At 39.1% G+C, this 12,776-nt stretch overlaps 1 protein-coding gene across 1 annotated transcript in view; it reads left to right on the top strand.

Annotated features, from left to right (window-relative positions):
* The window catches only part of ST18 (ST18 C2H2C-type zinc finger transcription factor), a 51,020-nt gene that overhangs the window by 17,337 nt on the left and 20,907 nt on the right, over positions 1-12,776 (top strand). Inside the window, exon 8 of the mRNA XM_075085017.1 lies at positions 7,483-7,728. Within this exon, the coding sequence (XP_074941118.1) occupies positions 7,483-7,728 (246 nt within the window). The remainder of the gene's footprint in view (positions 1-7,482; positions 7,729-12,776) is intronic.

Genomic DNA, 12,776 nt, shown 5'->3' with positions numbered 1-12,776 from the left:
TTCTCTGCAAGTCAGTGTCACTCTACCTTGTCTATTGTAGCACCAGGCTCAGTCTGGCTAGAGATGGCTTTCACAGCTGTTGGTTTACAATTCGGTTGGGCAATTCACCATTGCTAAGAAGTTAGCTGTTATTCTTTGAGGGGAACCAGCACCAGCATAGCACCTTCTTAGGTATTCCAAGCCTTCCTCCTTTGCAGAGTGGTATCCCCCTACTTTGCTGCCTTTGATTTCCACTTGTGAAGTCTTGGATCTTGAAACCGATGTAAGATGCCCCAGAGTAGAATTTTTAGTGTGTGTTCACATGCATCTCCCATAACACAGATGTTATCTGTCCCAAAGATTGCTTATGGAACCTTTTCCAGATGACAGATCCATCCCTGATACATGCTGCAGGAAGCTCCTTCCACTGGTCTTCAACAGAGACTTCTTCTAGCAGGGAAATGGAAACTGATGCCAATGGCTGGATTAAATTGCTGCTGCAGCCTTTGGCTGACCTCAGCAATAGACCTTCTTGCCAGAGAAGAGCAGTAAAGGGACCAGGCATAACCCAAAGATTTTCTCCTCCATACCTGCTTCACAGTTGCCAAATCATGGGGAAGGTTTGAATGGAAGTGAACATAACAGTAACGATATGGAGGGACACTTGGGGCACATAGCTTACTCTTTTTTCACAGCCAGGAATCCAGCCTAAAAGAAAATCACCTGCATACCTTGCTATCTGCCTGCCTCCACTTTTGCCAGACTTTCTGGAGGGCATACTGCTACAAAACATCTGACACAAGAATCAGAATTAGCTTCTGGCCAGAGCACAGGCAAGTAAGCCCCAAACAGATTTGGTCGCCAAAACCACACAAAACCCATTTTTATTTGGTTTTGGCTATTATTACTTTTTTCATACAGGACTCAAACAAAAAATTGTGGAAATAAATCTCTAGACTCTCTTCAGTGAAGATGCTTTCTTATTTTAAAATATGAAGCTAGTTAAAATAAACCTAGTTTTAAAAGAGACTACTATCTATTCATCAATGTTTCTGAATTGTTTTGTAGCTGATATTGGCCACAAGGGTAAATGTTTAACTGCTAGAATATCTTACATATTTTTTTAGATAATAAAAAACATCTCTTGAGACTTTATCAGTGTTTGGACTTAAATAATGCAGCATCAACAGATGACTACAGAGTTAATGATTTCCTTTTTCTACTCTTGATAGCACACGCATTCACCAGGTCTGAAAATACCTATGTGGGGTGCCTGTGTTCAGAACCCCATAGTATCAGACCTCTAAGCCCTGCCCCTTGTCACATTCCTTTGTCCCTTTGCTTGAAAAAACCTGATGAGCATCATCCCATCCACACTTCAGCAGACTTGTAAAGGTGTTTGCTCTTATATGAGCATCAGACAGCCTCCCAGCAATCCAAGCCATGACACTTTGCAGGTGGGAGGCAGTGTGATGGTAGAACAAGGGCCAGTGGGGCTGCAGAGGATTTCCTGGACTTGCAGGAAATCCTTTGCAAGTTACACAATCATCAGAGCTGTAAAAATATTCTGCTTCTAAGTTTTAAAAGCAGAACTTGAACTTCAAACACTTCAAGCAAGTGTCATTTTCTTGTATTCGCTCAAGGAATGCATATGTCACCTTCCTTAAACAGGTGGGGAAAACACTGTTTAGCACAATCATATTCCTGAAGTAATTTTTTTCTTTCTGTCTCTCAAATTTTATTTCTTGACCTCCAGAATGTTTCATCCATTTTTCATCAAGATTTGGATGTTTTACCTTGAATCTTCACCACTTTTCTGTAAATATAGCTAACACTTAAATGAGAAAGTGAATATTTTTTTTACAGCACAGTTCCAAATGTCATTAATTTAATGGATTTTCAGATATATATATCACATTCTCTACATATTAGTTCAAAAGAGAGAGTCTAAGCCAAAAAAAGGGAAAGTAATGAGATTACACATTAATGGTACCATTAGTAAGCAAAACTTCACAAAGATATCTAAAGTACAAAGGTGATCTGCCAAATACTTCTAGACTAAAATTCAGAATTTATAAATTAAGCAGTTCAAAGAATAAATTTATTCTGAAATGGGCAATAAAATGGATTGTAAGCTTTCTCAATGACTTATCTATCTGCTGCATACAAAATACTAAGATACTAAGACCTTGGTGATACAGTTTTAAAACATAATTAATGCCACATTAATGTTACATTGTCTGAGCCATTCAACCCCACAGGTGCAGACACCTGGGACTGTAGTAAACTGTTACCCTGAATATAATCCTGATCAGGCAATTCTCATGTGGTCTGTACCCCAAACCAGTCTCCTGGGCTGCATTTGATCTGCAGATTGAAGCAGACAGGAGGACTCCCCTAGAAGGCTTAGTCTGCAGTTTCTAGCACTGTGCAAGGTCTACATCATCATAACACTCAGAGATCTTCCCTGTTTACAGCCCTCACCACATATTCACGTCTCACAGAGGTAGCTGCAAGCAGTACAGTTTATCTGTATCCTCATCACTACTGCTTGCCAAACATTTTGTTGACTGTTTTGGTGGTTTTCCCACCTGTTTAGACAAAATGGCATATGCACATTGTGCCTTGAAAGAAAACAAAAAATGACATTTGCTAAAAATGTTTAAAGTTCAAATTCTGGTTTTGAACAAAATTATGTCATCTCTCCATTCTTGGATATTGATGATGGTAACAATTCCATCAATTATTTCAACCATGTAGTTAGTACTCAGCACATTTGTCAGGCAGCCTTTTACTCCACATACCTGAAAGCCTAAATACAGGATGAAAAATCAGCCAAGAATATCACTAGGTACCATCCTGTTATACTGCTGTGCACATTGCTCCTTGAGTACATTCTTGGCTGGCTTTTTTGAATCTGAGAATTGCTCTGGGCTGAAACTGTGACTTCATTTGTGTCTCAGATGTTGCTGTGCAGTTATAGGTTTTCTTATTTTGACCCAAGTCAGTATTTTAGTTTGCTGCAGAAGAGCTCAATTGCTTAAATTTGAGTCTGAAGAATTGAGGACCATGTGTATGTATTTTAATTGGCTGGGAATGGAATAGATTGCACTCTTGGACAGAGTTGCATTAAGAATAGTATTCATACACATGGCAAGATACTACTTCCAGAGTTTATCCCAATACCAGAGCTGAAGAGCCCTTCTGAGCTTTCCAAACCAGACTGAACTGCTAGTGGGAATGCAAAATCATTGATAATGTTGTTTCTTTGGACTTACTTAGTATTAAGTTGTATGGCTGATGCTAACCAAAGAATACATAAAACCCCCTTATATGTAATGATGCAATATCCCTAAGGTCACAGGTTTGAAATAAGATTCATGCAGACACAATAATTCATTCTATGATCCAGCTATGAGATAAAGCTTAACTTGTAATCGTTACTGGAGACACAATGCAGAGTATTAAATGTTGTGAGTGATCAGATGGACCAAAAGCGTATGAAAAACTACAGGAGTATTTTATCACAAAAAAACAACATCCTTTATTGTCCAAGCTGATGTAGTTCATTTCTAAGGACAAGACTTAATAATGTACTAGAAAGTATTCTGCTATATTTATGTCATAAAATAAAGGACGCTGAAAAAGCTTGACTTTAAAGTACAAAGCACTTGAAGAGGATAGAGACCATTTTTTTGTTTACATATTTGTATTAGTCTTTATTTTAGACACATATTCATAGCAGAGTACTACTTGTACCTTATCTTTTCACTGAATAGGTCCTGGGATAAAGAAAATATGCTTCAGTCATTTTTCTCTCATTTTTTTATTCTGGAATCCTTTTTCCAGCTGCTTGTAAAACCTGGGGGGGCGATTACACTGTCACTGATGTGGGAGTAGATAAGGAGTAACCTGAATTTAATTTCCATGTGTATCTTCTCACCCTCATTGATTCTTCCTCAATGTGGATTTTTTCCTGGTTTACACCAGTGTAAATGTAAATTTAAATGTAAATAGGATCAAAATCAGGCTCCAAAGATTTATGCAGCAGCAAACTAATATACTTTAGGAAATAATAATATACTTTTGCATCTTTATTTTGCTTTCATTTTTAAGGAAGAATCAGAACTTTTTACATTGTTTTGGTAACCATGTTTTAAATATGTAATGACAAATGGATAAATATAGGCCTGTTCACACACACACTAGAGTTGACAGTAATAAGATCTTGCCTTCACTGAGAACACAGACTTTACAAGTCTGAGCTAAGCATAGTAAGTGCCGCTTTTTGTCAACGTGTCATAGCACTGCTCTAGCATTTTTTGCCATTTGCCATTTTTGTCTTTTTAGTTCCATTTTAAAATTAATGTAAAAATAAATGTGGTGAAACAAGCAAAGGAGACATATTGAGAGGAGGGTGGGATGAGATTAGGAATGAAAACTGGAGCAGTATCTCTGACTGTCCTTTCTTTTTGCTCTGCCATTTGGAGTTTGCTATGAAGGCAGCAAAGCGATAGCTCCTTCATACTATTCTGAATAAAAAGCCATGCTGTAAACGTGTAATCCATCCTGTGATGGGCAAAAGGAGATATTTTTTCCATGACTATATTTAATTGTTGTGTTCATCTGTGAGATCACTTAAACCCCATCTGTACTCTACTTCACAAACACACACCCAGCTTTCCCTGAGCAGAATTAGGTGCATGTTGGACAACCCAACTTCTATGTGAATTTCAGGAAAATGCTGAGGAAGCTTTAAATATCTTTGTTAGTAAATGTTCTGCTTATCAGCCCTGGCTCCTTGTTGGGGCTAATGGTATCTGTTTCTCAGAAACAATATGTTTTCTGATATTTTTCTACATACAGTTTCATCAAGAAGGGGACTTTGATTGATTTGGGTCCTTTTTGTTGTTGTTGTTGCCTTCTGAGTAGTTGATATTTTGTCAGTGGCAGAGAATCTGCACTATTTATGGGTTTTGCACTATAAAACTACTGCAGCCCAGTCACATGGCCTCCTTTCCTAAGCCATCTGTCACAGAGGTCTGGAATTTTATGTGAATGTTGGTTGTGCAGACTTAACCCAAGTTTTTTTATTATGAAAAATGTCAGCAACTACAATATTTAGCATTTTACTTTACATTGGTCATTAAACTTGATTACTGTAGCTCTGTTTCATTGCTATAGTTACATATCAACTACAAAGCCAAAAAACACTGGGGCGATCATGGCAGAGCTATATTGTCAGATCCTGGAGTGTGCGCTTGGCACTGATATAGTTAATATCTTGGATTTTTGTAACTAAGGTTTATTAATGCTGGTATAAAAATGTATTTGATATTATACAGATGGCATAAGATGTTGTGGTTACTAAGTTATTATCCAGGATAAGCTGTACTGTCAAATTCAGGGCTTAAAACTATCACAGGAGATTAAACTATTTACTAAAAAGGGGCAGAAAGATATAACCAAAGCGTCTTAGTATGAACATATTAGAAGTGTATTTACTTCCCATAAATATAATAAAACACCTCTCTCTTTAAGCTGTATGATTGAAAATGTGAACTTTGCTATGCAGGAGAAGCAAACATAAGAGGTTCCTGAGTTTCTGAACCAGGGGCAAGCAGACGGTTTGGTAGGGCTTCAGTCTAGGTGGGCATCTGTCTTAGGCCCATGGAGACAAAACGAAGCCAGGATGCCTGAGAGAGGAGAGTTCACGGGGCTCTAAATTTTCAACTTCTATCAACATTTTCCTTATGATTAAAAATATTTCATCAGAAGCATTTTACCTTTAAATGAGTCACCACTGGCAGTGGTAGAAGGCAGGGCTGCATGAAGGAAGCTTGTGCCTTCAGTCCAACCAGGGTGGCCATGTCACACTTTCAGCACAGGTCAAGAATTCCCTCTTTTACCATAACTGTTTTTAAGATCCTCAAGCAAGGATAAATTTCACTGCCCTATCTTTAACCATTAAATCATGGACTAATCATCAAGCTCCAGCAACAGTTAATGGGAATAAAGAGAAAGGGAGTCTTTCTGCCAGTGTCTCACCTCTTTCTAAGGAAGGGGTCTAAGAAAGATGGAAAAACTTGTCCCATGGACATGCCTGTTTCTTTTCCATTTACAACAGACCACCTAGGTAATTCACTTATGTTATGGGTTTACTTTTATATTACTCAACGTAGGAAGTCTCAATCTGGGTTTATATGACTGCCTCCTATAGTTATACAGCACCTAAAATATCTAGTCCCAAATTCCCAAGTGGTATCTTGTGGTGGTGCAAATAAAAAAGAGTAGTGATGACAAAACCAGGAAGACAGAGTTAATTACAGCATTCTACATGTGTAGATCTATAATGTTGTTATTTATCTCTATAGTCTTTGAAAATTTTTCACCTTATTCAGGGGAACACAGAGAACTAGACTACCAAGTGCTCCTCCTCTTTCCCTATTTGACATTAGTAATTGTTGGCAATAGCAAGGACTAGTCTTATAGTCATCCCTTATACACAATATGTCAATACCCAATGTTGCATATTGAGCATGAGGGGAAATTTTTTGTTGCTTCCATTAGTAAGTTGTACTTTCAGGAGCTTTTCATCATTGCACGAAGACGAGTTTGTACTCTTTTTCTGTGGTCAGACAGGGTAAGGCAGAGCAGTGCGCTTTCCTTCTCCTCTTCTCTTTGTACAGCTCAGCAGCACTTGCCCTTTTTGTGAGCAGGAGCTGCTCTGAGAACTTCTCCCAGCCTGGAAAGAGAAGTTGGGTCTCTCCCCAAACAGCACACACCCCTGCAATCAAAGCCTGTTCTTTGCTGTACTTCCCTGCTAGCAAAGGCTTTGGTAACTCATGCTGAAGGCCTCCATCAGGGAGAACCTCCTAAACATTCTCCTGTGGCTCCCAGCCCAGTGGTCTTAGAGCAGCCCTGTGCCTTAGTGGCCTAGTCAAACTATGATTAAGGCAATATGTTATTTTGAGTGATGTACAAAGCCCTAGTGAAAATTTCTCCTACTGTGCTACTTTCAGGCATGTTTCTTCCCCCCTCCTTCTCTCCCCCATGATGCAGATGTTGTAATATTTCTGGGGTGTGGGGGGAAGGGACAATATGTAATAGTAATGCTGTGGATGACCTAAACAATGCATTAATGCTTTTAACTGTGAATTGGGGTCATAGTTCTCTGTAAGAGTGAAAAGATCAAGAAGATTTAAAGCTAAACTTTTTTTAAATAAAACTAGATTTAGGGTGTAAGGCTTATGGTTTAGAGGCATCTTGTTTAAATTCTTACTACATTTAAGCTGAGATGCAGGGATACCATTACTGAAACTACTCTTAAGTCTGCCTAAGAGTTGGACATTAACTGATATAAACCGAAAAGCTGGGTTTAGATTCAGATAAATTTAAATAAAAGCTTGCATTTATATTTATCCTTTAAAAGCACCACATGTTTATGTTGTAGCCTCACCATGTCCACAGCTAAACATGTCTCTGTTTCCTGTTCTATGTCAGGGAGCTGAGATAGAAGTGGATGAAAATGGCACTCTGGATTTGAGCATGAAAAAGAACCGAAGCCAAGACAAAGTTATGCCTCTCACTTCTTCCAGCACAGCACTTCCCACTCCTTCCTCTTCTCCTTTCAAAACAAGCAGCATCTTGGTAAATGCAGCCTTCTACCAGGCTCTTTGTGAACAGGAAGGATGGGATACACCTATCAACTACAGCAAGACCCATGGCAGGAAAGAAGAAGAAAAAGAGGTATTTTTTCAGTTTCTGAGTGACTTCTTCCCTTGGATGGGTGGCCATTTGATGGTCTTTGGGATGATCAATCTAGTGGAGTTTAAAAGGAATCGATCTGCACAGGTAGAGGTTTGTGAACATTGAGTTGGCTTTAATGCCCTCTCAAATGTGGCATACAAAATCACTACTCACTTGGAAAAATCTTGTCTTCAGACCCTACTTTCAGAGGTTGAAAACAACAACTGTTGATTTTAGTATGGGTTCTGAATACCTATAAGTCTTTAAGATAAGGAAATCAAAGCACATACACCCAAATGACCTAAGCATCACTCAAAACAAAAACAAAGACAGGACAGTTTTTTCTTGCTGAAACATATTTTTTCCACACCAACTCTTTATAATTCTAGGTAACTCATTATCTAAGTATTTAAACATATACTTAGACCCTTGACTGCAATATTCTTTCAGTGGAAAACTTTATATTTTACATTTAGCATACTTCAAGAAATTGCTGCCAGTGAGTCTTTGACCTCACAAGTGAGTCTAGTGGTCCAGAAGTCAGTCTGAGAGCACAAATTCAGAAATTAAAAATTGTTAGGAATTCCTGAAGGATTTGGTTACAAGTAGCACAAGAGGATATGTACATAATTTCCACAAATTTTTATATTTTTTATCCCATAACAAAACACCATAGAAAAACTAGATAAGTATATAGAGGTGTCTTCCCTTTTCAACCTGTCGTAGGAAATGTAAAAGCTCAGACTTGAAAATACGGTTGCTGGAACAAAGATGAGCAACTAAAATTTCAGCAAATACTTTTATTTAGTAACTTTCCAACTTTTATGGCTAACCTTCTAGGCTGCCATTTCCAGGTTGATAATTGTCTTGATTTTGGGTTTTTTTTTCTATTTTGCTCTTTCATGTCTATATATGCTACTTTGGCAACATGGCAGCATAGTCTCCTTTCTCTGTCTCTTTCCTATTCTTCTATTTTGCTGGCAAGTCTGGTTTGTTTTTTTTTTTCTCTTGAGCCTGGTTACGTTCTTGTTGCAGAATATGGATTGCTTGCATTTTTCTCAAATCAAGCAGGGACCATCAGCACCTTTAAAGGCTAATTAGACAAAATCTTGGTAATTAACAGAGACAAACCTGGATGATGGTTTTCTGAAGCAGAAGAAAAGATGTCCCAATTTGGAGTTTTTATTCAGCTTCAAATACATTTCCTCCCTATTGGGTTTTATATATCAAATAATAACATTTGAACATTATATTCATTATAAAATTATCTTTTGTTCAAATATCAAAACGGACACTTCAAGAAGACATAGACAGGAGTAAATCTACTTAGGGTTGATATTAGGGAATCCAGGCATCCAATTCAAAAAAAAAACCCTGGAAATAAGGATAGTTCAGCTGTGTGAAGAAAAATATCTCTTGGCACTGGGTGGAGGCCAGTCATAATGATACCTCTGAGACAGTTTGCACCATGGTGGATCATTTCTTGGAGGCTGGGTTGTCTTGGAAGAGCACTTTGCAGCCACCTCTGTGGGGCTGATGATGCTCCTTACCTCAGCAATGAGAGAATGACTCCTGTACAGAGTTTTGGAGTGGATTTGACACAAGGTGGTAGGCTGAGGGCTCAGGTCTTCCCCCTTCACGCCGCAAAATGTGCAAGCATATCCAGCTTTGAGAGAACCGCCTTGCTGCAGGGGATCAGTGGTGTTACAGACTTGGCAAGGGGCCTGTCCTGCTGCTCCTCCTCCCTGCTGCCACTGCAGCTCAGCTAAAGAGCTATATGGCAGGAGCACCTCTGCGTCCTCCCCAATGCCTGCTTGACTTTCGGAAGGCCTCAATGGGTGGCTGGCTGCTTCCCTATCCCTTACAGGGAGCTGGAGGCATCAATGGACTACCTGACAGGACATAAAGATCCGCGTTCAGGCAATCTTGCCACATCACACTTGGTGCTTTGACATTGTGCAGCAGACCTCTGCTGTGAGCTTTTGCCATCCCAGGGCACATTGACATGTCCAGTGATCTCGGGGCCAGAGGCTCTGTTTTGCACATTGAAGACTGGCAGTTATCTTCATGCAAATAGAATGACTGATTATATCTATTTCTAATTCATTGTTATCTGGTTCATATGCACAACAGTTGCTTAATTTTGGTGGTAATTTCCAGAAAATATTGTCTCTCTCTCTCTCAGCGAAATAGCCTGTCCAGATGCCCCCTTAAAAAAAAAATTCTGATTTTGGAAAAAGCTCAAAATCTCTCCAAAAGGAAAGCGTCGAGAAATAACTAGAGCTGTCAGTTAGTTCAACTGTCAGTTCTCCAAAGATTTCAGGGCTTAAAAATGTTAAAAGTGCCAGATGCTATTATCTGTTATTCATGTTACCATTATGTTCTGGTCTTTGCTGAAATCAATATAAACTTCCATCTGTACATTAATGGAGTTTCATTGCTTGCTTGCTTTCTGTGGTGTGCATGCGTGAATACACACATGCTCTTTGCAGAAAATAGTAGTTTGGACTGATTAGGCTGGTTCTGATTTTCCTTTTAGTCTGGAATTCTTCTGAATTTTAATTGCATTTAGTTATAAAACCATTCAAATGGGAAAGGAAAAATTATACATATGATTGGACTTGACTAGCTGTGATGATCAACACACAACAGACCAGAAAGTGGAAAGTGCTAACGGTGTTTTCCCAAAGGATTATCTCTCCCTCTAAAGCTAAATCGCTGGAGAAGCAAACAAGCTGAGGCATCGTGCTCTGCACTCTGTCCTAGGTGTGGAAGACCAAAAAATATTTAGTCTTTAAGTCTGACCTACTCGTTTCAGACAGATGCAGCCCCTCTTGGGCCACGTGTGCTGGTGCAAGGTCCTAGACAGGCAGAGTTTTGGTATTCTTCCGCCTGCATTCCCTTTGCACTATTGTCCTTTTGCAGCTTCTACACACCTGAAGCTTTCGTGCTGCTTGAATAATATCAGGTGTTCCATAAGGTGCTAAGACAATGTTGAAGAAATCACCTGTTTAAATATCTATATGTCTCCCTCATTCCTGGAAAATATACTAATGGATATTAACTAGGAAACAAGCGGTATTCCCACTTTGGTCCTTACTGGATTCTTTCTTTTTCAAAAGAGCGGGTACTATGAAATTTTAGGTTTTTCTGTGTGTATAGCAATTGGTTTAAAAAAATTACAAATCTTAATAAGTCAATTCAGAAAACTCACAATTAAGGTTTCAAAAAAATCATTTCAAAGATGATAGAAATTGAAAATACTGCAATTCTACACCCTCTAGCATCAGTTATGCTGGTGGCTATAGATGTACACATGTCAACCTTCATCTTGCAATCTTATTTTTATTAAATGGTTCAGTGAAACATTGTTAAATGAAGCTGTGAACTGCAGTGCTGTAGTATTTTGTCAAGCCTTGACACACATAATTCTCAATCAGTCCTCTCTGTGCAGCAAGTATCAGGCAGTGACATGATGAATAACTCACACACACAAGTTTCTGGTCCATCACCAGCAAAAGATCAAGAGATATCTTTCATTTGAGATAAAGAATCCAAGCTAGATATATGAAAATACTAACAAACCCTGCAGCACGAACAGTTACAGCTACTCTTGTTTACTGCAGGCACATCCTGAGGTACATCACATAGCTCAGGATCCCAGTGGAGTGACAGAGTGGTCTTTCCACCACCCTCTACTCCAAACTCGTCTCAGCTGGACCTTTGACAAGAAGTGGAGGAGGCTGACATGTGCCTGGTCTTGATACAGTTAGCATCCAGCCAAGGCATGTGCTAAATTTTCAGAAACACAACATTGGTCCTCTGTTCAGTGATACAGGTACAGCCTATCAGAGTTAGCTGAATGAGAGAAAACTGATAAGTCATCCTTCTTCAACCTCCATTACATCAAATGGAAACCACTTTACCTGTGTTTTTTTGAAGTTATTTTGGCATCTGACCCCTTGCAGCTGGCAACAGAAGGTCCACTGTTTCGTTGCTTCTTTTGGGAACTTTGATTTTACAGCGGTGGCGATCCCTGTAGGAGAGTGCATTTATGTGTATATAAGAAAAGCAGGTGAGAACTTGTGGACAGAGAGAGTCAGGGATTAGAACCCTCATTCTGCAGATTGCAGTGGCAAAAACACCCCCATATGCCACTAGAACCATGATTTAACTCCATATTGGAAAAGAATCTTTGAAGTTTCTTGAATGTTAAACAAAGCTGGAATTCATTTTTCCACTTTGTTTTTAGCATTTTTATTTCCATGTTTGGAGGGCTTTCAACTATTTATTATTTCTGTATTAACATTTTAGCAATACCTGTCATTGTTTTTAATTTTCTCTATTACTCTTTATCTGAAGAAATAAAATTCTAAAAGCCTGAAATATATATTTTATTTAAAATAATTACTCGATAGTTACTAGGAAAGAGTGTTTAGAAAAGCTGAATATATGTATTTTTGCTTTATATATTTGTAGAGATAAGATTATTCCGAGACAAACTAACCCCACAAATGCGGTTGCAAAAATCGGTAGTAACTGATATAGAAATAATATGGCACAGTTTCTATATGTATGTGTAGTGTGAGTTTCAGTAGGCAGTAGGTAGCCAGTACCAGAAAGCAGAAGGAAGTCATATTGAGGATCCAGTCTCCAAACAGGCAAAGAGGAGCTGCCAGAATTGAGGACCATATGGAAGCTTTATCAGAAGAAACACCCCCGCAGAGCTTACAAGTCCCATTAGGCAGAATCTCCATTTTCAGTCCAGATTCTCCTCAGCCCTCCGCTCTGTGTTAACAGCTCTGCAGACATCCCTGCCCCTCTGTCCTGGCACGTTCATCAGCTGCACAAGCCCAGAGCATCTATGGCACCAGCCCCGTGAGTGTAGCAGGACCTGGGATCTTCTCCCCTCAACCACAGGCAGCAGTTTCTGCTCCTACAGATGGTAATCTCTGGGCAATACCTACCTGAGTATTGGAACAGAGTCACAAACCCAACATGAAGTCCCGGAAGGGATTAATAAAGATTTGATAATTGATGCTATAGGT

This window comes from Phalacrocorax aristotelis, chromosome 2 (genome assembly GCF_949628215.1).
Source record: "Phalacrocorax aristotelis chromosome 2, bGulAri2.1, whole genome shotgun sequence".
Classification (NCBI taxonomy): domain Eukaryota; kingdom Metazoa; phylum Chordata; class Aves; order Suliformes; family Phalacrocoracidae; genus Phalacrocorax; species Phalacrocorax aristotelis.
The sequence above is the reverse complement of the archived record's forward strand: the minus strand, read 5'-3'. Positions and strand labels throughout refer to the sequence as shown.